Consider the following 24,838-nt stretch of genomic DNA (forward strand, 5'->3'; position numbering starts at 1 on the left):
GTGTGTCAGGTTCTGTCCTTGCCTCCCATCCTAAGTGGCAGGACATCCTTATCCCAGGCCTGCTACTTGCTAAACACTTGGAACCTAAGTCACAGCTCATCATGGAAGTCAGACCTATTGGGTGGATATGTGGGCAGGTGCTGAAGAACTTCTCTGGAAGACGTATGACTAATCTTACTGTAAACTGGGATGTGGGCATGGGGACGGACAACTGGGGACAAATCTCACAGGTTTCCCTGTATTCCCAGTTACCCAGGAGGTGGGCCCTTGTTCCATACTCCTGTGAAGATCACAGGCTGTTTCTGCTAACTTCTCCTTTCCTTAGTTGAGGGTATCCAGAAGGCAATCATGGACCTTGTAGATGAGTTTAAAGATGAACTCCCTAACATCCTAAGATTATCACAGTCTAACCAGGTAATGTGATTTATAAGCTTCAAAAGGAAAACAAAATATGTAATTTTTTGTAGCATACAAATCATTAATGCTGAGATCTGTAAGTAAAGCTTAAGAAAATATAATTTTTCCTCAGAAAAAATAATTTTGAATTTTATTTACTGGGGGGGGGGGTGTTCCTTGGGTAGAAAGAGAGATAGGCCAGAAAGTGAATGAGATAGAGAAACTAAGATTAAAGATAATCACTGTGTCATTGGATTAGAAATCTGAAAGTCTTTCCTAGCAGAAACTGACAATGTAGTTACTTAAGATTTGCTTAATGTAAAATTGGAAAAGTAGCTAGAAATACTTGGGTAAAATCTAAGGCAATTAAGTGAATACAAACACTTAACTGAGATAAACTAATCCTGAAAAGATACACTGTGAGTATGTGTGTGTTAATGTGGAAAGAAAATATTGATGTCTACCACTTTAAACAAAATATATACCCATTGTGTTTTTAAGTCTCTGTTTCATAAGAGATTTGAAGGCGATAAAATTTTGGAATTAGAGGCAGAAGGATAGAGGAAATTCTGAAGATGTTTATGGTATAGAAAAGGCTCCATCTTATCTAAACCTAATTATCCCAAGTCTCGCCTTTGATGTACGATACAGTGTAAAGTTACATGACACTGTAAAAGATAGACCTGTGGCAATGTCACATGTCAAGAATTTAGTCCAAACCAGAAACTAAACCAAAAGCACTGTGAGTAACACGGCAATCACAAAGTCTACGTGTTTCATTACGAAAGGTGTTGGGGCTGTCTTAGCCATGCCTCAAGATGAACAGCGTCAGACACTTACTATTACCTCCCTATTGCTTGCGACTGGGGAGAAAGTTCTGTGGAGAAAATAAAGAGAATGTGATCCCTGTCAGTGGGTTGAATCAAATGAAACAGGTTGTACTGGTATAGTTAATAGGTATTATTAATTTAACTCAGAACCAGAATATGAAGATCTTTGGATGTCATTCAACAAAAGAGGCTGATCTTTGTCTTAATTATAACACAAACATATGACCGAGAAGATTTTCAGGATGGAAATGACACCTAATTTTTACTTTGAAAATAGTTCTTAGGGCTATGGGGACAGTTCAGTGGATAAGATCGCTTGCTCTGCAAGCAAGAGTTTGCATCCCCAATACTCACATAAAAACCAGGCATGTCTGCATGTGCCCCTAACCCTAGCATTGGAAGGTGGAGACAGGTAGAACCTGGGATCTCACTGGCTAGTCAGCCTACCTGAAATGATGAGATTCAGTGAAAGACCTGTCTCAAAATATAAGGTAGAAAATGATAAAAGAGGTCACAGGAAGCCCTTCTCTGGCCTTCCCATGGGCACATGCACATGACCTCAGATATGTGCATATGCCATGCATACACACACATACACACACACACACACACACACACACACACACACACACACACAAGAAAAAAAAAGAAAAAGTATTTCTCTAGTGATAATGTTTTCTTAATGGAGGCAGAGTTTCTAGTAAGATTGTGTTATAAATGGTTGCCAAGAACATTGGGAATATAAAGAATGGGTGTAGTATTCAGTATATTATAAAACTGACAGTGTGAGATGACAAGACTATGCAGTAGTTAAGGAAACATCTGCATTTCTTGAATGGCCAGAAGAATAAGGACTATTAAGTAGGACAGAGGACCATGTTGACAAGAAGAGAAAGATGGGATATAATAAAATTAAATAGTCTCAGTTCAAGGAACGTAACACATTGTGTTAAGCTGTAAATTGAAGCTACTCAGCTTATGATTCTGACTGTAGACTAACAAAGAAAATAGGCCTTCTCGGTTTGGGGGTCTAGACTTGGAATGGGAGTGATGTGAAGTGTGAGTTCTTAGATGAGCAGTTGTTGGGCAGCACACAGGTTGAACAGCTGAGCAAGCCAGACTAAGGCTTGAAAACTCAGAGGGAAGGCCAAATTCTATGATTCTAGACCATCAATTTATAGTCTAGTTGCCTCCTCTCTTGGTTCCCCTGGACTTTGCATAAAGTATTTTGAAATGATGAAGACTTTTCTTAGCCATATTCTCGAGTTCTTAGAGGAGAGATGGATAGGTGTCCAGTAAACCAGGGATATAAATGCTTAAAAGTGGATGGTAGTGCAATAATTATTGGAAAAAGCCTTAAGAGGAGTCCTAGAGGCCAGTTTCTTTTGAAATGCCCTGTTTCTTTTCCAAAATGTGTTTCCTCCATTGCCAAAATTAGAGACATTGAGATTTTGTTCAACTGAAAAAAAATTGTAATTTCTTTATAACCCCACTCTATCTTCTGGTACTGGATCCAATACTATGGTTTATATTCAGATATATGGCTACTTTCTCCCTAAAAGAGAGCTCTATCCTGTTCCCAACACCTTGAATTTATTTACTTAAGAGAATTGTAGGCCACTTAGGGAAGAACACAATGATAGCTTTTTGCCCATTTTGAAATCGATTGCTCTTTTTTCACCATTCACCTTGCTAACTTAGTTACACAAACTGATTCATGTATGAGATGTACAAAGTATAGTCTGTGTGTATAACGAGAAGAAACTTCACAAGAAAGTGCTTACCCCTACTTACCCCAGTACTTACCCACCCCCACAACCTTCTCGTTCTGATTTTGTCTAGATTTGACAAGAATGCTTTCAACTTTCACAAAACATTGTTGATTAAGTTCCACAAATATTTAAAAAGGAAAGGGAGAGAAGATTGTGGGGTCAGGGAGGTAAAGCCACAGTCTCCACAGGGCTTGTTTCCTAAGTTGTTCAATATCCACTGAGCCAATGTAAGGTATGATCACAGTTTTAACTGGATCTCTTTGGTTTGTTTGCTGTTGAAATAATGAAAATAAGCAAAGCTGGGAGAAGGGAACTGTTTAGATGGCTAATCCACTAACGTAGAGAAGAGATGATGGAGCTTATTTCAATAAGCTAGACTAGGGGTGGGGGAGGGAGGGGCCAAATTCTAGGACTATTCAAAGGAAGAATTGAATAAGTTTACTGACAGGCTGCTTTTGTAGGTGGAGGATAGGAAGTCCTGGGGTAATAGAAAAGTCAGTTAGAACTACTGACAACATAAATGGGATGGCCTGTGTGGGACAGGAGCATGCATTCAAATGAAGAAGGACGAGTGGGGAGACCTGTTGCAGGGTCCCAGAACCATGTTACTGACTAATAAATCAGTCTTCTTGATACACACAGATGGGGACAGTCAGTGACTGCAAGCCACAGTCCAGTGAAGAACCTGGGCCTGATAGCACATGCCCGTAATCCCAGCACTCAGGAGGCCGAGGAAGGAGGGTATAGACTTGGAGCCCAGGTGGAGTTTGAGGATAGTTTGGCTTATACAACAAGACTGTGTCTCAGAACAATCAGAAGAAAGTCAAAGATTCTTTAGATGCATTTAGAAAAGGAGTCTGCAGAAGTAACGGTATCATTTCACAGCTGCCAACATGGTAGATTCCCCAAACACTGATCACTTGAACAAGGAGACAAAGTTGACAAGGTGGAACTTCACATGTCCCATGCCTGTTTGCCCTAGCAATGTGGCTGACTACTTTAATAATTACAGCGAGGGAGAGCGTAGATAAACAGCAATCACAAATGAGCAACTTGTGCGTAGTCCAGCTGGAGGAAGAGCTGGGGAGGGTCAGCATAGCAGTCACAGGAGACCTGTAGCTGCTGGGACTGCAGTACTGGGGGTACTGAACTTCTCTGGGCTGTCCTTTGACCACAATCAGGGGAGAAAACGATATCAAGTGACTCTACCTTCGTATTGGCTTTGAGATTGATTTCCTCAATGTGGCTTGGGAGGGTGACAATTTCAACAGTCCAGAAGGCGCTATCTACTGCTGCTGCTGCCTGAGAGACTGAGGGGGGGGGGCTACTGAACCTTTCATAAAAGTTAACAGAACAAACTACATCAGGACACAAAACAGCAAAAATGCATCCTTATGGGTGGGCTAGAACAGCTTCTGGCTGTCTCCAGTGAAAACTGCTGAGCTGGAAGAAAACTACTGATATCTGGTGGTATATATTTACTTTTAAAGTAGATATACAAAATAATAGCTCTTAGGCGAACACATGATGTTCACGGCAGACAAAAAAAAAATAACCAATTAAATAACTAAGCTCACCCCTCTCAATAGTAGACTGGCATTTAATAGAGGGATGTGGAGAAGAATGGGATGCCAAGATGAAGACACACACACACACAGCCAAGAAGAATGGACAGCTGAATTCAAAAAACATCAACAATTTCCAGAATTTAAAATCCTGAATCATGACATGACACTAGTGGAATTCAGGTGTTTCTGGTACATGGACTGCTCTCACCATGTGAGGTCAAACTGTTGACCTTGTGTACATCCTAGTTCACAAGTGAGTCTGTCAGATAAGCTAAGCCTATAGGCTGAAGATGATGCCCCAACACTGTGGAGAAACCTCAGGTGACTGTCCAGGCAGCTGGCTGTTTCTGTCAACTCACTTTTTTTTTTTTTTTTTTTGGAAGCTGCTTGCATGCAGTTCCTGTTTTTATTTTTTATTAGGTAGTATTATTTCCTTCTTGAGTCTCTGAGGGAGTTGAAGACCAGTTTGTTATAGTTTTCCTTGTTAAGAATTTCAGAAAAGAAACTCACTAGGAGCTGTAAGTGTATAAATTTGAAAGACGTTATAAGACAGTTCTGTTAGTAAAATAAGTTAGGATAGAAAGTGAATCAGGTACATTTTGGACTTACCAAAATAGGACAGATAATGGAATTATTTTCTCTGAATTTGTCAAATGCAAATGGACGAGACATTGTTTAGGTATTTATTGCTTGTATATATGGTATATAGTTATTGTACTTTTGTATATAGTTTTTCTTATATTAGTTATAATTTATGTTTAACAAAACATTACAGATTCCAAGGTGCTAATATGTAGCCAATGCCTAACTAATATTTTTTCCTAAGGATGGCCAGATGACCCCCAATTACTTAAATTAGTGATGAAACTGTGCCTGTCTGTTGACTGGAATGCAGCTTAACCACACTCTGTGCAGTTTCTCTGTGGTAAATTACTCAGGAGAGCACAGAAGAAACAACGTTACATGTTTTGATAATTCTACTGTTTTGCTGGAAATTACTAGAATTTCTGAAGTTTTGAGATGAAGGGTTTTCTTAAGCTTCTTGACTGACATATAGGATGTTTGTTTTAATTTTCTTTATATATACTCTAGCTCAAGAATAAAACCCTTAAAGCAAACTTGTAAAAATATTTGTAGTAGTTTTAAATAAGTACTATTTCTTGAATATTTTATATGCGAAGTAATGTTTGGATAAGAATTATTGTTTAGAGTGAAGCCTGGAGGTACAGAGCTGTAGTCCAGCTATGCAGGAGAATGAGGCTGTATGATTGCAAGTCCAAGGCCTGATTGGGCTACAGAATGAGTTCACACACAACCTGCACTACTAAGAATAAAAAGGAAAAAGAGAGCTAAGACATAGCTCAGTGGTAAAGCATTTGGCTAGTATGTACAAGACCCTGGATTAAGAAAGGAAAGAGGGAAGGAAGGAAGGAAGAAAGGAAGGAAGGAAGGGAGGGAGGGAGGGAGAAAAGAAGGGAGGGAGGATCTTGTCTATTTTTTAAAGCAGCCTCTAAAATCAAGGTAAAAATACCATAGACCACCAGACATAGTAGCACATGCCTTTAATCTCAGCACTCAAGGTGAGTGGTGCTGGGTAGATTTCTGTGAGTTCAAGGCCAACCTGGTCTACATAGAAATTCAATACCAACCAGTGTGACACAGAAGGACACAGTGAGACCCTGTTTCAAAAGACAAGCAAACAAAAAACCCATAAACCCAGAATGAAATGAAACAATTCTATCCTTTGATTAATTTAGTTCTTGATATTTATCCTGAGGAAAAATTAATGTGTTCATGTGAAAGCTTTAATTAGGGGTGTCAGTGAATTGTACAGGGTATATTTATTGGGCTGGGTAAATTTAAGATGTCATGTACAGCATAGTTGTATACTCAGTTTCTGCTACAAGTATATGATATGAATGTATCAGAGAATCATATATCAGATTCTTCTCAAAGCTTATTTTTTTCAGAAAAAAGATCCAGTGCAGAAAACCTCCAAGGTAAGAATGGCTCTAGCTTTAGCCCAGATCAACCGAGGAACATTAATTCAAGGATTAAACAGCATATCCAGCTCTTCCAAATCAGTGGCCAAACTTCTGCAGCCACAGCTCGCTTATAGACTCTTAGAACTGAGGCACATCTCTCATCGGCTGCTGAGAGAGGTGAACGCGCCAAGTCAACCTCTGTACAGCATGCAGGCAAGTGGGTATTGTGTTTACATAGCTGTAGACCCTTCTAAAGATTCATAACTAACCAAGTATTGACAATGAATGACTGTTGAGTTCTCAGCCCTAAATGGGACGTCTGCATCACCATTTCACGGTTCAGGGAACATCATGGATGAGGTGATGGTGTGAGCACCAGAAGATTTGAAGAGATGTCGTGAAACTCCTTCTTCTGGACATGACATGGCTGCTCACCCCTGAGCTCCCAGCAGCAGTGGCTACCAGCACAAGGCTGATACCCCTTCACCAATAGGGAATTCGTAAGGTATAGGCTGTTAATGAGAGGAGGGTGAGTCATTTTTCTTGAGTGATACAGGCACAGGTAAATTGCTCCAAACCTATGCTCATTTAAAAAAACCCAATTAAAGTAGTGGGCCGCCCCTCCCCCCCCAAAGGCATGAAAGTTGGAGGTTGGGGAAAAGAAGGTGTGTGTGTGTGAGAGAGAGAGAGAGGTGGGGGGGAATGGGGATTATGATCAAAGTACATTATATTGCACAGAATTTTGAAAGAATAAACAACATGTTAAAACTTCTTGCCAGGCAGTGGTGGCGCACGCCTGTAATCCCAGCACTCGGGAGGCAGAGGCAAGCGGATCTCTGTGAGTTCGAGGCCAGCCTGGGCTACCAAGTGAGTTCCAGGAAAGACGCAAAGCTACACAGAGAAACCCTGTCTTGAAACACCAAAACAAAACAAACTTCTTTAATTTAAAAATAAAACTATAATGAATTTGGGGTGCTTCGTGTAAAACAGATAAAGTTGGAAAAGAGGAATGAATATAGAACAGTTTCTAGTTTAAATCTGGAGGAGTGGGTAATGAATATAGAACAATTTCTAGTTTAAATCTGGAGGAGTGGATAATGTGGACTTTTTCTACCTTATTATTTGAGCTGTATAAAACTTTCATTTCAGACAGTTCAAGGAAAACATAAGCATGCAAATTGACTATTTGTGTCAGACCTAAAGGGAATTCTATAATGATTTTTCAAAGTGGTTGTGTTTTGCTCTGCCCTCCCAGAACATTGCTATGTTTCTAAACTAACCTTTGGTGTGCTAGTTGGGTGTATTCAGCTATAAAATCACTCAGGTATACCCACTAATATTTATGTGTATTTCTAATTATGTTTTCTGCATGGCTTCATGGAGCTTCTGTTATTTCTTGTTAAGGAAAGTAACTGTTAAAACTTTTCAGGCCTGATTTTTTTTAAACTTTATGACACAGAACTCTGGATTCTTCAATCTGGATTAGATTCAAACACCTGAATTTGTTCTGTAGGAGACTCGGGGTCTTTCACGACCAGCATCTCAACTCCAGGGGTATTGGCTTGAACACCTGGGCTGAGAGGAGAGGAAACCATATTCAAACTGGGTTAAACCAAAAGAGAAGACTGTTAGTTCATACAAACAGCCCAGCGTTAAGGTTCCAGACACGTGCATAGATAATGAAGCAATGGCCTACCTCTTTTCCTTTGCGACTCTTCATTTTGTTCTATATCCATTCTACTCTTAGACTATCTAATATGATTTGTAACTGTTTGGGGGTCTCCATCCTCTGAGGCTCAAGTAATTATAACAGAAAATCAAGTCCCTGAGCTAGTGTTCCTTGGGTTCACCAGTAGAGGAGGGTGTACACCCAGTGCTTGCCTTTAACTCAGGGAATTGGGCTGCATCCGTTGGCCTGAGAAGGTTTCCTGATTCACCCCAGAGTTGGGGTTGGAGCCCCGTGCAGACCCTATGGCCTGAAAGTAGAGTGGAGAGAGCAGGTCCTCATGAAGGGTGGATGCTAGATGGCCAGAATCAATAAACATTCCATCATGGAGCAGTCTATCATTAATTAAAGGCTTTTACATAAAAAAAAAATCAGATTCTTTAATTATGCATCACCTGAGAACAGAATTTATAAAAGGTTTCCTTGTGATACTTAATATCTAAGAATATAAAAAATGTTCTGCATTTGCCAACCAATGGATTCTTAAACATTTCGAGCCTTGTTTCTTATCTTATAACATTGAAGAATAGCTGAATGCTATCTTATTTCCCTCTGAAATGTCCTTTGGAAGTTAATGCTCTGTCTTGCCATTCCTTCTCTGAATTTTGTCAAAACCATAGGCTTAAAAAGGATTTTTAAAAAATCTATGAATGTTTTGCCTACATGTATGTCTGTATACCATGTATGTGCCTGGTGTCCATGAAGGCCAGAAGAGATCATCAGATGCTCTGAAGCTGGAGTTACAGACAATTGTGGTCCTGGGACACCACAATGACAGTTACACCTGCCATGTGGGTGCTGGTAATCAAACCCAGGTCCTTTGGAAGAGCAGCCAGTGTAGTTACTCAACAGCTGAGCCACCTTTCCAGTCCCCAAACCAGAGTATTTATAGAGTTGTAAAATGTCTTCTGAAGAATATTTCTGAAGTATTTCCTACCAATCGGTTTATCATATTTGTTGTGTTTTTTTCCTAGTTTTTCTACTAAATCAAAGCTGCAAAGGAGCTGACATTTTACATTGCTTTTAAGCCAACAGGTTTTCCCACTGTAGATCTGAGTGCCTCATGCTCATGCGCGCGCGCGCGCACACACACACACACACACACACAGACAGAGAGAGAGAGAGAGAGAGAGAGAGAGAGAGAGAGAGAGAGAGAGAGAGAATGAGCATATGTCAGAGACGTAGATTCACAGTAGACGTATCAGCCAGAGCAATGTCCTGTTGGTTCCCTACTCAATCAGATGCCACAGTGAGGACAAGATCTTTGTTAATTGTGCATATTTAATGTTGTACCAGGAGAGAGAAACCTTGAAATGAAGAAACAGAGCCTTTTTCAGGGACATTGAAACACCTGCCCAGCTTATCCTCTAAGTGGGGGGGTGTCCATTACCCTGGTGCCCCTGACATACCTAGGGACTTCATCTCTAGTTCTCTCCACAGGAATGCACTTGCTGTAGCTCCTAAAGCTATTTAATATTCAAACATGTCCCTTGCTCACAAGAAACAGTTTGTGCAGGAATGTGAGAAATCCTGGAGCTCAGCCTGACATGTTACTGGAGCCAGCTTTCTTTCTACCCTACTAACCATCTTCTTTTACAATTTAATATAAGGTGTCTAAATTTCTCTCAGCAAGTAAGTGAAGTATAATTTAACCTCTTAATGAAATCAGCAAATATTTATTGGATCTGATATAAAAAACCACTAATTTAGGTACCAGGTATACTTTATCCTTTCTCCATGGACTATATAGAGCTAATAGGTAAATATGCAGAGACTGTCAGTCAAGTGTAGCAAGTGCATGACCAAAGGATGCAAAGTAGACTGTAGAAGCATCCAGAAGAGGCATGCAACTTCAGATGGCCCCTGTAAACTGTCTAGAAAATTCAGTAGAAAATCCAAATGAGGTTGCAGGAAAATGGTTAGAGGAAATGAAGAGTCTGCAACGAAGGTACCCACATAAAAGAGAGCATGACCTTTTAGGGAAACAATAGTATGTGCTTGGGGTGAGCAGACAGAAGAGAATTTAGGGTCAGAGGTTTCAGGATATTTGAGCATTAGGGGTGAAGAAAACACTGCAGTGGCATACAGCGATTTGTGGAGAGGGAGACTGTCTCTGAGAGGAAACTGTAGGGAGGAAGAAAGCAACAGGCCAAATCTGAAGGTGCAGTGAGAGCACAGATAAAAGTATGAATGTGAGCATATCAGTCCAGGGGGTCCAGACGGGATGTATGAGGTGTGACACATAGGAAGGCTGGGCTTGCTGTGGATTGAGTGTCTCCATGGTGCTGGAGTGTGTTGAGTGGCAAGAGCCACAGCATAGAGAAGATATGTTCATTCTTAATCATCTACTATAGATTTTTCCAGCTGCTTTCAGGTGAAGCTTTGTGGTGGAGAATTTCAAGGGGGTGACAGCTGGAATTAATGTTCAAAGGAATATGCTGTGTGAACACCTAGAGAATATCACTTTATGTAAATATGGCTGTGGGAAAGTAGGTTGCCTAGTAGCCAATCTGAAGTTAGTTTCATGGTCCCAAGATCTTTTATTAGTGACCTTTTTGGTCTCTGATCTGAAAGTGATGAATGATAGATGCATCCTTTTCTACCTGGAAAAGTGTAATTGGTTCTACATAAGTTATCTTATTAATATGGAATACAATGAAGCAGATCACTTCCCTGTAAAACATGGACATAGAGGAGCATTTTCATTAGGACATTGATGATGTAGTTAGACTGATGTTTGAGCCATTGGTACAGAGAGATCTAAGATGAAATCTATAGAAATGGTTTCCTTAAGGTGAGCAGTGAAAGGATGCTGGCCCACAGCCCCTAAGACAGTCTACTCCTGGGTCTTTTGAAAGGATGCTTAGATCTGGGCCCTTTAAGATATGTACAAAACATGAGCTGCCTAAAGACCAAATCTATACACATTATCTAAAGAATTTTCAATGGTCAGTCTGAGTTGAGCACAGAGGTTGAGTTTAGCCTCTCCGTTGGCCATCTTGTTAAAAACTCCATTTGCACCTGAACTGAGTCATGTTACTCCCCAAACTCTTCCAGGTTCTGCAGTGACAGGAGAGTAGCTAAAGATGTTAAGCCTCAGGAATGGAAAACCCCGAGTGGAGAATTCCCTGGAGGTCTCTGACATCCCTAGCACCAGTACTTCAGAGTGGTGCATCTGCCCGCCTGTGAGCATCCTGGCTGAGCAAAGCCTGCAGCTGCTCTTGCTGCAGTGACCTAGATAGTCAGCCAAGGCACGTCAGCTCTAGACAGAGCTGTGGATTCTGGAAGGCCATTCAACGTGAGGCCACAGAACTGAAAGATCTTCTTGGATTGAGAGGAGATGACTGTTTCTATTGTGCATAGGAGGTACAGAGCAATATGTGGGCAAAACCTGAGTGAATCTCAGCCCCTACGCTGCCTGGATATTTCATTCAAGCCCACTGAACTCATGCCCTCTTTCAGGCTGAAGCAAAAAGTTTTCTAAAAACACCCCTCCCCACACCTTCCCCATATCTTTCAGAGTGTACTCCAGTTAAGAATTTAAAATGCACATTTACAAATATCAGGAGTTCTGTGGGTTCTTGATGGGCCTGCCCCAGGACTATCCAGCAGGTATGATTTGGACCCAGGAAAAGACATTTTCCAAAAAGAGTTTCTCAAAGACATACTGCTCTGAGTTAGCCAAAAGGTGAGGGCACCTGACCTCCACTGGACCATCTGAATAAAAGCTTTCTCAGGAATAGTGCTCCACAGATGCTGGCTGATGCTTTCTGTACTGTGGAGTGCCAGGTCCTTCTTGTAAGTGTGGTAAGGTACTATGCAAAGGCATGCCCAGTTAGCTTTTGCCAACTTATAGGAAACGCTTTTTTCCTGGGCCTTCCTGTTAGTGCCAGCACACCTTAATTTGTCCATTAGTCACAGAAGGAGAGCTTTGTCCCTGATTTTTCTCCTGTCCTCAGCAAGGTGATTTTGAGCAACATGAAATCAGGCCTGGTAACTCTCCACCCTGCAGTTATGTATAATTTGTTTTCTCAGCTGTGCAAATGTGGCTTTCTTGTGATTTATGTCATTATTAGTGAAAAGAAAATGAATAGAGGTGCTTCTTTATGAGATGAGACAGTCAATTAATTATGTGAAAGGAGTTGAAAGGTTGAAATTTGTTCATGTCTAAAACTGTTTATATTGTGCATATTAATGTAACCAAACTAAAAAATATTGACATAGCATTGATACTGTAATTTAATTCAAATATATAAATAAATGAAATTGATAAAATAAATTTAAGATGAAATATTTCAGATAGACCAAGGAAATGTAAATAAAGACTCCTATTTTCCCAAACATCTCCTGCTTATTATTTTAGTTTTTCTATATGCTACTCCTGCTAAATGGCAGAAACTAAGTAAAGTGGTTTATAATGTAAAAACCAGGTAGTGCATGTGTCTTATTCAGTGTTCTGTGCTGTGAAGAGACACCATGACCAAAGCAACTCTTATAAAGGGAAGCATTTCACTGGGGCTTGCTTACAGTTTCAGGGGCTTAGTCCACCATCATCATGGCAGGGGGCGTGGCAGCAGGCAGGCATGGTGCTGGGGAAGTGCTAACTAAGATCCTGCTCTGCAGGCTGAGAGAGAGAAAGTGGGCCTGGCACCGACTTTTGAAACTCAAAGCCCATCCCCAGTGACACACCTACTCCAACAAGGCCACACCTCTACTCCTGCTCAAATAGCGCTTTTCTCTGAAGCTAAGCATCAAATATATGATCCTACAGAGGCCATTCTTATTCAAATAACCACAGCATGTGACTACAAAACTAAAAAACTGCTACTTACTAGTAGCCACATAAATTTTGGAGGAAATATATTTCCTATGGAAATGATTTGTTATAGAAATTGAAAGCAGTAAGATATTGAAAACAGCAATGCTTGGGCAATATACAAAATTAATTACAAATGTAACAGGTATCATCCACATAAATAATTTTGAAACTAATCATTTTAATTGCCTTTAGCTGAGAGAATAAATCCAGAGAAAGGTGTAGTGAAACAAAGTAAGATTTCCTACACAGACACCTCTTTTATTTTGTTACATGTGACTTCCTACTCATCCCATACAGACCTTCCACTATGCACACACGAGTCTTCTTCCTCTGCAAAGAGGCATCTTGTTGGAGTGTATCTGCTTTTCTTTCTCCTGATCTTTGCCTGCATGCTTGTCTGCTGTAGCATAAGCCAGATTCGAAGGCATGCTGCCATTCCCATGCTCTGGGAAGAGAGAAAATGTAACCTTTGATTCATTTCCCATAGACTCTGTAAGAAAGCCAGGAACTCAAAGACATTTTCCACGTTGACTTACAGAGACAGCAGTCCAAATGAGAAGAAATATATTTCCTATGGGGATGATTTATTACAGAAATAGAAAGTATTTTTTGAAACCAGTAAGAAAGTAGTGTCTATTCCTGTATGAGAGTTGGTGTGGCCTAAAGAAAGATCCAGACAGTTGACATTACATTCCCTCACTCTTAGCTAAGAGGCCTTCTTGGCCACTTATTTGTTTCTGCATTCCATAAGTCCCTTTCTGAGAGCCAAGGAAATACCAAAGGCCAGTTTTGTTCTTCATTCAGAAGTGGCAGCAGTCAGCCAAAATGAAGCATGCAGGATATTGAGCACAGCTGCCGCTTAGACATTTCACTAGCACAATACCCTGTGCTTTTTCAACTTAACTTGGACAATACTGAAGAGTCTAATTTCTCTGAACCTGTGTTCTACGTTATAGACTTCTTAGAGATTAAAATAATGCTAGTAATGCTATTAGGAGAGAGGCTGGCATGTACGGAGTATTCTGTAAATGTTAATGACACAGTATTATTCAAACAAAAGCTTTTCCAATTTTGGTACATATCTGTCCATTTTTTTCTATGAAAAGCTAGTTGTACTTTTTATACATGAGAGATGGATAGAATTCTTAAATTTTAATAAAAATATAGACAAGTGTGCAAATCATTATAAGTGTAACTCAATGAATTTTCATAAATTAAACATTCTTTATGGTAGCCAAACCCTGAAAATCTCATACGTTCTTCAGCACTGATCTCTCTCTTGTGAGGAAGGTGTCTGTTTTCTTGACTTCCACCAGTAGAGATTAGTTTGACTCACTTTTATTCAGAGTTTAATCATTTGCTACGCATACAATACTAACCTCATTCTTTCTCATGTCATGAGCTATTAATTATTATTAAAGTGTGTCTGTCACATCACTTAATGCTACCTGTGTACAGGCATTCCGTTAAGTACTTTAACATTTTCTTGTCTTCCTAACAAAACCTTGATATAAACATGAGCTGGCTCCATTTCCCCCTTTCCCCTCTGACGAACAGAGCATTAGCAGCAGCAGAGCCCACTGGTCGGCCAGGGGGCAGACCTTGGGGGTGACTCCTCACTCAAGTCTAACTTTACCATTAGCAGCTGTCACCCCAAGAGGTCCTTGTGTCTCTTTCTCCTTGGCTCGTGGTGGTGACAGTAAAAATGCCACCTTCATGGGGTTGCTTTAAGGATAAAATCGAGTGTTTATAAAGCACGTATTTGGCATTATTGCTGTTTTATTTAAGCTAGGGTCATTCTGTCTTCAAGTCTGGTCTCAGTAACTGTGACAATCATCCCATGCTAACCTGTCAGCTTACAAAGGATTAACACAACATAATGTTATGTAACATAATGAAGGGTTAAATACACTTCAGAAGCACACTCTTAATGATTGCAGAGTATGTTATTGGTTAAATATCATTTCCCTAACCATTTTGCTAATATTGATTATTTTGACTTTTTTTTTTTTTTTGGATAGTGTAAATAACCTTTGCAAAATGAGATCTTCTTATGCTGTCCAGGCTAACCTCATACTGTTGTGTTGAAGGAATCCTCCTGTCTCAGCTCCCCCTTCCCGACACCCCCCCCCCCCCCCCACAAAGCTGAAACACATGCTCCTAAGTGTGGGTAAATTTTTATTGTTGTTTTTTGGTGATGCTAGGGAATAACTGAGAACTGGTGCATGCTAGGCAAGCATGCTTCCACTAGGTTGAAGCTCTAGCCTGAGCGTTACAAATCATTTTCAAGAGCTATGCACACACAGTTCTCTCTAGCATGCATACACTATCTACTGTGCATTTCTATGACTTCATTAGTTATAGCCCTATCATTTGGACAGTCACTGAAGCTGCTGCATGGCTTGGAGCTACTTCAGAGGAGCATGGTTAACCGCCACTTCACCACTGGAGGGAAGGAAACATTTTTTCTAAGGCCCTCATTTCATAGCCTGTTCAAAGCAAGAGGTGCCCTGTAGGAATAATCCCCTTAAAATGAATATGTTACAGTGATATGTTTAAGGCAACAACATCTGTTACCAGAAACTAGAAACTTGTGAGAGGCAAATTCATTATTAGCCTAAAACCTTCAGAGCAGCAGGAAGGGTATGAGCTGGGAGCCTTGCCTGAAGCATAATGATCATCTAAGGTCAAGGCTGGCTGCAGCAGTCCCATGATTAACATTTTCAAGCAGGTCATTAATCTCCAGGAAATGCTTAGCATGTTGATTGCTGTTTGCTTAATTGAGGTTGTGAATAATTTAGTAAAGAATGATTACATGAATTTGGACAAAGGAAAGACTTTTTCTAATACTCAGGGGAGCAACTCCTAGCCAGCACATTTCTCAGCTGTAAAAATTGAAATATTTCAGATTTTAGAAATGGAAATTTCAGACTTGTGTGTATTTGCTACTGGATTTTATTAGTAAAAGGATGTGTCTTCTTGCTAATGGGAGAAGCAGGAAATAATGTATTTTCATAGGGTGAGAAGCCCAGATAGTTAAAATAGAGATGAATTTCTTTAGATAAAAATTTTAAATTCTCATAATATTGTAAAATGGAATTGTAAACATTGAAAATTGAAATGTTTTATTTTAATAAACTTTGTTTGCGTTTTTGCAGGTCAGAAGGGGTTCTTTGTTTGAAATAATTTCTTTTCCAGCAAAAACTGCTTTAACTAGCATAATGTATGCTTCCTACGCAGCACTAATTTATCTGGTAAGTTAACTGCTAGATTCTAGAAACAATTGCATTTGATTTTATGCATTGTTGAAAACAGCACTGCATATACTATGCCATCTGGTATTATTGTTATCAGTCAAGGCACACTACTGGCTATGCAAAATAATTTCATATTAGTTGTTTGCTTTTGACAAACCAAATTAACTCCCCAAAGCTCAATTTGCTTATATAAATAAAATTATTTTACTTCTCTAAAGTTAATTACTATTTAAAGAAATTTAACCAAATTTAGTAAATTTGATAAAATTCAGTTGAAACAGATTAACTTTTGCTTTCTTGTTGTCTAGTTATAGCCATTGTCTCATGATGGCTTTAGTTCAGTATTCCATTACTTGGGGTCTATGACTTTGAAGAACACAATTACTACATTTTGATTACAAGTGCTATGTATGACAAAAATATAAAAGATGGTATCAGTTATACAAGTTTCTATCCATTAATAAATATCCATATATGTTTTATTAAATACACAATACAAGAATGGTCCTATCTTGATGAATTATCACAAAATCTATTGGTCTATTTCAACTCACCATGATGCAACACATTACCAACTACTACTATAACAGCATCATTCTTGCCTCTCTTCCATATAAGTGACTGACATTTTGACTTGTGGGTGATTGCTTTTTAGATTGAATGTACACTTAATCATAGTATACACTTTTACATCTTCTGCTGCGGCTCAGCATTGTCAATATGAGATTCATTACTTATTACAGTTGAATCTATTCCTGTCCATTGCTGCATAGTGTTTTAGTGATTGACATTCTTTTTCCACTTAACTGCTGATGGACATTTTAGATTGTTCCTAGTTTGAACTTTTATAGTTGCCATACATCTTTGTACATGTCCTTTGTTGAAATTGCTAGGTTATAAACTATGCAAGCATTTATCACTAATAGATGTTGCAAAAAGAGCTCCAAAAATGGTTTTTAACAATTAAAACCCATCCTATAAGAACATAATACATCATCAGTGGTGCTTGATACTGACAATATTTTCTATTTTAGCCATTTTTGAAAGTGGGTATTATAATACTGATTTTAGTTTACATATTCTTGATTATTGAGATTTATTACCATTACATAAATTAATTGGGTATCTCATCAGTGAATTGTTAAAATCTCCAATGCTTAATAAAGCAATGGAGACAACTAGCCTTTAGCTGAAACCTCTGAGACCTTGAGCCAAAGTCAAGCTTTCCTTCTTTAAAATGATTTTTTGAGTCTTGTTTGTAATCTAATCAGCCAGTTTGGAAATTTGTGTGCATATGTATGTTTTATGTATGTGTAGACATAGGCATATGTGTAGAGGTGAGAGTATATTGGGGGATCTTCCTTTGTCACTATTCGCCTTGTCTTTTGAGACAGGGTAGCTCACTGAACCTAGCCTCATTAGTTCAGCTAGGCTGACCTGCAATACACTGATGTCTAGTCTAATAGATGTGCAATTTTAAATGTAGATATGCAAGAACTATGAATAAAACAAGGCAACATGACTTCTCCAAAAGTTCATATATCTCTCCTCACTCCCCACCAGCCAGTGCTCATATCCTGTTTCCTGGCATGCCTAGCTTCTAGGTACATGTACTTGGTTTTAAATTCTTCTTGCATTGGGAACACATGGGGAGTTTTCTGCTGTTATTTCACAGAATAAGCTTCTGTGTCTTTTATAACTTGGCTCTTTTATCAATACTGATTATTCATAAACTTATCCTTCTAATATGCCTCCAATTATCATTTATAATGTTCGTAACTTATTTTTTTCTGATTTACTACTATCTGAATGTTCTAATTTGTTCACTCTGTCTTCAGTCTCTGATATTATGCCTTCCAGTTGACCTTGTCTATTGGCAAGACTTAAGTGAGTTTTCCATTTTCTAGTTTGTTTGGTTCCTTTTCTGAGTTTCATCTTATTGCCTGTATTAGTTTTCTCATTTCATTCTGTTGTTTATTTGTATTCTACTCAAACTCACTCATCATTATGAAAAACAATCTTTTGAATTCTTTGGCAATCATATGCCTCATTATCTTTGGATTCACATAGGAACTTCTGGAGAAGTCATGTTGCCTTGTTTTTTTCATAGTTCTTACATTTCTACATTTAAAATTGCACATCTATTAGACTAGACATCTATTCTAGGGTTACATGAGGGTCTTAGTAAGAAGCCTTGTCTTTTCTTCTTTCTTGTTTTTTTGTGACAGGGTTTCTCTGTGTAGCCCTGGCTGTCCTGGATCTTGCTCTGTAGACTAGGCTGGCCTCGAACTCACAAAGATCCACCTGCCTCTGCCTCCTGAGTGCTGAGATTAAGGCGTGCGCCACCACTGCCCGGCTAGAAGCCTTTTCTTGACAGTATGTATGAAGCACCACTTAAAGGGATGGAAATAATCACAGTAACAACAGGAAAACAAGCCTTCTAGACATGGAAACAGCAGACAAATAAGAAACAAACAGCAGTACCACCGCCAATAACAACAGGAAGGAAAGAGGCAAAAATGATATTTATTATTTATCTATTTACTATTATAATAAGCTAAAGAGCTAAAAGTAGTAAGACAGAAATTTTTTTAAAGATTTATTTATTTATTATGTATACAGAAAAGGGCACCAGATCTCATTACAGATGGCTGTGAGCTACCATGTGGGTGCTGGGAATTGAACTCAGGACCTCTGGAAGAACAGTCGGTGCTCTTAACCTCTGAGCCATCTCTCCAGCCCCAATAAGACAGAAATTTAAAAATCCAGTTAAAATGAAAAGTAAAATTAGACACAAGCAAGAAAAAAAAATAATGTAAAGAAAGGAACACTAGCCAGGTGGTGGTGGTGCACGCCTTTAATCCCAGCACTCAGGAGGCAGAGACAGGCAGATCTCTGTGAGTTTGAGGCCAGCCTGGGCTACCAAGTGAGTTCCAGGAAAGGCGCAAAGTTACACAGAGAACCCTGTCTCAAAAAATCAAAAAAAAAAAAAAAAAAAAAAAAAAAAAAAGAAAAGAAAGAAAGAAAGAAAGAAAGAAAGAAAGAAAGAAAAAGAAACACTAAAAACTTCCTCCTAGCTGAGGTCCATGGCATAAGTTTCTTTCTTCATCCTCTAATACAGTAGTCTGCCAAATGTAAATGGTGGGAAAGTGGGGATAGTAGGAAAAAGATGAGGCCTGTGGCCACTGCATTTTCCACAAAACAGACTAATGCTGTACACAGGCTGAGCTTTGCTCTGCCCTGCCCTGCATCTTCTACTTGAATTGGTCAATATGCCTGTGGCAGAGCAGTATTCACCTCCCAGGCTTTCTGTATGCATGCTAAGGAGCAATGATAGTCCCAGCTGTGATCACAGGGCTAAGTGGGCACACCTCTCTTGAAGTTTGGTTCATGAATCCCAACAGTCTTTGATAGTGGAATGCCTTCTTACTCTAGATGCCCAAGCAAATGTCCAAGTCAAAGTGTGTATGGAAAGCAGACTACTGACCTCTGACTGGTGATAGAAGGGGAGAGGGAACCCTGTGGAATGTAAACTATCTACTGACCGAGTCCCTGCAGTAAACCACGTGTTCTGCTTCCCACAGACGAAGGTGCCACTGATCACTGCCCCCCCCCCCTCGCTGCTTAAACTTTTCAACGACTGGCAGAGCTGCCCTTCTCCTTGGCTGTTGCACCTTGTCAGTGCTGTGGAATCCTCAGGGCCTCTGAATTTTGACCTTTCTGTGGAGTCTGAAATGCAGAGTAGCTTAGTCCTTAACAGTGTGTCCTTCCACCGTGGATCCTAGCAAACTCTTGAGAAAGAGTGAGCTATGCCTCACCTTCAGAACAAATCACAGCACTGGACAAGTAAGGCTTGCATGAACTACGGGTTTCACCACTGTTCAGACAGTCTGGTGGTATCACTGGGATTCTCTACACTCTGACTTACTGGGTATTCTGGCATGCACAACAGACCCTCAGCCCTTCAGCCCCACTGGGGGCCAAGATTGGAGTTTCCAATTGTTTTGCGCCTTTTTCTGAGTTCTGCCTTGCAGTTTTCTCTCTTTCAGTTTCCCCTGCACTGCTGTCCTATAGCTTTTACTTTCTGTCACTGTACTGACTCTTCTCACTTGGACAGTCATGTGGAAGACACTTCTATCCCACCATCTTGCTACAGAAGGCATCAGAGAAGTCCTTGCGAGGGTAGATCCAGCTCTGGCTTTCTTGACAGGATAGAGCAAAAGGTTTGAGGCCTCAGGCTGCTCTCCTACCTGTCTTGCTTGTTCCTCACTATAAAATACAACACACACGCTTCCCTTACTCTCTTGAATTTTGATCCTACCTTTTCCACCTCTTATTTGCTGGGATCACAGGTTCTCACAACCATGCCTGGTTTAAGCACTGATTGAAACCAAACCTAAGGCTTTTGTGAACAATAGGCAAGAACCCTATTAACTGAGCTGAATTATATATTCTCAGCTCTCCCTGTTCAATCTAGAATCAACAAGTCAATTTATGCACATGCACACTCATGCATACACACACACACATACACACACACACACACACACACACACACACACACACACACACCCCTGTTTGGATTTTAATTTGGTCTGCATTAAGTTTATAGATTGTGGGAAAAGCTTAATACAACTGTATGTTGCAATATGATAAAAGTTAACAAAATGTATAAGAACTATGATAAAATCATAAAAATTAAGAGAACTTTAAGAAGGCCAAAGTAAACAGAGGATGTGCCCTGTTCAGAGACTAGCAGAATTCACTCTGCCAGTTATAAAGACATGTTATGAAGCGCCTGTGATTCACAGAACAAAACTGGTCTAAGAATAGGCACAGCAGCTAGACACAGAGAGTTATAAACAGACCTACATACAAAGAAAGTAGGAAAATACAAGAAAGATTTTTCTGATAAGTAAGGGCAGATCAACTGGGGACCATTGGCTAAGTATTTTTCTCTTACCTCATACCAATTCCATGTAGATTATAAATCTATAAGTGAAAAGCAAAATAATTCAGCTTCTAGAATATAATAGATGAGAATGTTCTCATGACCTTGGGTATAGGTCGTGATTTCTTTAAACTGAAAAAAAAAAAAAAAACCTCCCACAATATAAAGGAAAGCATTAATAAGCTAAACCATGAGAATTAAGAAACTGCACGTTAAAAGAGCCTGCTATCAACATGAAAAGATAAGTTATAGGAGGAATTAACGAAATTTGCACATATGAAATCAAACAAGAATATCCTGGGATATATTTTTAAAGACAAATCAATAACTTTGAGAGTTAGACATGTCTCAGAAAAACAAGACACCTGAGGCAGAAAAGGCAAGACAGAGGAAGCAGGTGGAAGAAGCTGCTCATTTAATGATGGAAGAAGCAGGGGAGGAGATGGGTACAGAGCAAGATATAACCCCTAAACGATACCTCCAATGAAATATTTACTGTAGGTAGTACCCAGGAACTAAAATTTCCAAAATAGGTCCATCACCTGGGGACAAGTCTGTGGGGAACTTTTCACATTCAAACCACAAGAGGAATAATCCACTGAGATGACATAATGGCCATAAATACGTATGCAATGAAAGCTGGGTTGCTCAATCTTATAAATAAATACTATACAACATACAAGGAGAGACAAGACTACAATACAATAGTGGGTGACTTCAGTATCCCTTCTCTCACCAACATGACAAAAATATCAACAAACAGTTAAATACACTAGAGGTCAATGGAGTTAACAAATGTCTACACAATATTCCATACAACAGTAGTAAAATGCACATGCTTTTTTAAAATCAACACATAAAACACTACTTTTCAAAACATATTTGAGCCATTAATACAAGTTTTACACATATAAAAAATGAAAAAGGAAGAAAATGGAGGAAAAGGAAGACTATACGCCAATGTAATCTTTGATAACCCTTGATTAATTAGATGCAAAATCCTTAATATGATACTTGAAAAGTGAACTCAGGAATACATATTAAAATCATCCAACATGATTAAGCCAGTTTCATTTCAGAGATGCTATGGTGGTTCTGTATTTGTAAACAAATACATTTAATGAAGTATAGGAACAGAAGTAAGACAAAAATGGCATAGTCGCATCAATGAAACCTTTGAGATGAAATTGTATCATTGGGAATAAGTTAAAAGAATGAAACTTGAGGTCATCCTGTTAAGCAGAAAGACAGTACAAAAACACAGAAAGAGAAGTATGGTGTGTTTTGTTTCATTGTGTGGAAACGAGAATGACTTTTCAAACTAGTGGAAGGAATATTAGAGAAGGGAAAGGGACTAGTGGAAGATGAAAAGAGGATAGATGAGATTAAGATGCAATATATACATGTATGGAAATACCACAATGAAATAAATTAATGTTATTGTAATAAAGGTTCTATTAGAAAATTACAGTGCTTTGAAATTGAAAGGAGATAAAATGAAGTATTTACTATCCATCATATCATCTTCAGGCAGTTCTTTTTATAAGATAAACTAGTTCCCTTTAGCTTCATGGAATATGCTCCTGTCCTTCACTAATTAACTCATTGTTGTCATTAGTAATGCAGAATAAGTTGAATGAATAAACTTGATGCATTACTCACTTCTGAGGTTATTTTTTATGCATGTTTTATTTAAACACATTTCCAATCTATTGGTTGCCATGTATCAGGGTTTCTTCAAAGGGAGGGTGTTTTAAATAGAAATGTGTAGATTATTGACTATGTTAGTCATGTTACTTTTTGTCTGTGATTGTCATTACCTTAAAAAGAAACATTATTTTTCAACATTTTCTTTATTGATACAGGCAGTCTGTGTTAATGCTGTGCTGGTGAAGATAAAGAACATTTTTCAAGAAGAAGAATCCATAAGGCAAAATAGAGAGAGTGAGAATTTTAGGAAAGCCTTTTCTGAGCCCGTGCTTCCAGAGCCCATGTTTTCTGAAGGTGAGATCAAAGCAAAACCTTACAGGTCATTGCCGGAGAAGCCCGACAACTTTTCAGCTCACCGCAAGCCTCCTGCCAACAAGCAGAGTAACAAGATCCAGGTTTTACATTCTGTGTTTGACCAATCAGCTGAACTGAATGAATGAGAAATTCAGACACAAATACCACTTCAGAGATCAATATTCATCTGTCCATGGGTACATTTCATCAGACAAAACCAGAAGACCAGTTTACATATGCTGAATGCTCTTCTAAAAGGGGGTAGAGCTGGGAAAACTATGACATCATTCTCTTGTTTTTATATAACATAGAGAATGGAATGAATCTTGATGTACAATATATGTATGACTACCCAGTATTTTTTAATTTTTATTTTTATATGAATATGTGCAGATATCTACCTGGGCCAGAAGAGAGTGTAAAGTCTCCAAAAGCCACCAGATAAGGATGCTGGGAACCAGACACAGGTCCTCTAGAAGAACAGAACATGCTACTGAGCCATCTTCTCTGCCTGACTATTCAATATTTTTAATAAGATAATTCATATTTTGTTGTGTTAAATTTTACACTGTTTATAATATGGATGTGTTTATAATTCACTTATATTTTTAATGAATTGTTCAGAATGCTTATCTGGAAAGGAAAATTTTATAACTAAAGGCTATATATTGTGAGGCTGGAGAGATGGCTCAGCAGTTAAGAGCACTTGCTGGGCTAAGAGCCCAGAACTGGTTCTTAACACCCACACAGCAGCTCACAACTGTCTGTAACTACAGTCCCTGGGGATCTAACACCCTTTTCTCACTCCTGCAGGAACCAGATGAAATGTGGTGCACATACATACAGGCAGACAAAAACTTTATTTGAAAAAAAGCTGGGGCTGGAGAGATGGCTCAGCAGTTAAGAACACTGGCTGCTCTTCCAGAGGACCTGGGTTCAATTCCCAGCACCCACATGGTAGCCCACAACTGTCTGTAACTCCAGTTCCAGGGAATCTGACATCTTTGCACTAATGCACATAAAATAAATAAGTCAAATCAATGTTTCTTAAAAATGCTACACTTTCAGAAACAGTAAAATGTATATTTATTCTTATTTGGAGGCAGTACAGCTGAGTCTCCCTACTGATTTTATAAGTCACTTGTGAAGTTATGAAGGACCTGAATTCATTTTTGCCTAAAGGAACAACTTTAGCTTCTTTCAAACACTTTATATTCTAACACAGGATAAGATTTTGTGGCTATTCAAGAAATAAAACTCCCCTCAGAGATGGCACATTTTCTGAACCCAGTGGTGTAAACATTGATGAGAAAGTCCAAGCCTGGCTTCATAGTATTCTTAGAAATAATGAGTAACAAATCTCTTTGGTCATGTAACCCACATCCCAAAAGAAAAGGCAATGTACAGCAAAGCTCCAAACAGTTGTATGTCACCAATGTGGGAGCTGGGAACCAAACTGCAGTTCCCTCTGAAGAGCAGCAAATGCTGTCAACCACAGAGCCATCTCTGCAGCTCCCTCACTCATTTTCA

At 39.1% G+C, this 24,838-nt stretch overlaps 2 protein-coding genes across 9 annotated transcripts in view; one reads left to right on the top strand and one right to left on the bottom strand.

Moving 5' to 3' along the window:
• Rfesd (Rieske Fe-S domain containing) overlaps window positions 1-24,838 on the bottom strand; it is a 78,451-nt gene that overhangs the window by 40,457 nt on the left and 13,156 nt on the right. For 7 of the 8 annotated variants that reach the window (XM_036206842.1, XM_036206839.1, XM_036206841.1 and 4 more), the window contains one exon: window positions 13,396-13,541. In XM_036206842.1, coding sequence (XP_036062735.1) covers window positions 13,396-13,541 — 146 coding nt within the window. Of the gene's footprint in view, window positions 1-6,237; window positions 7,064-13,395; window positions 13,542-24,838 lie in introns of those variants that run through there. The other variant, XM_036206846.1, reaches the window with a different exon arrangement.
• Spata9 (spermatogenesis associated 9) lies at window positions 102-23,639 on the top strand. Its single transcript, XM_036206849.1, has 5 exons — window positions 102-162; window positions 326-414; window positions 6,537-6,764; window positions 16,255-16,350; window positions 23,170-23,639. The coding sequence occupies exons 1-5, from the start codon at window positions 102-104 to the stop codon at window positions 23,452-23,454; spliced, it is 759 nt and encodes a 252-aa protein (XP_036062742.1). The 3' UTR covers window positions 23,455-23,639.

Source organism: Onychomys torridus, chromosome 15 (genome assembly GCF_903995425.1).
Source record: "Onychomys torridus chromosome 15, mOncTor1.1, whole genome shotgun sequence".
Classification (NCBI taxonomy): Eukaryota; Metazoa; Chordata; class Mammalia; order Rodentia; family Cricetidae; genus Onychomys; species Onychomys torridus.

Coding starts and splice junctions, on each gene's coding strand:
- Spata9 (XM_036206849.1), top strand. CDS start 102: ATGGAAGTCAGACCTATTGGGTGGATATGTGGGCAGGTGCTGAAGAAC. Junction 415..6,536: donor GATTATCACAGTCTAACCAG/GTAATGTGATTT, acceptor TATTTTTTTCAG/AAAAAAGATCCAGTGCAGAA. Junction 6,765..16,254: donor AACCTCTGTACAGCATGCAG/GCAAGTGGGTAT, acceptor GCGTTTTTGCAG/GTCAGAAGGGGTTCTTTGTT.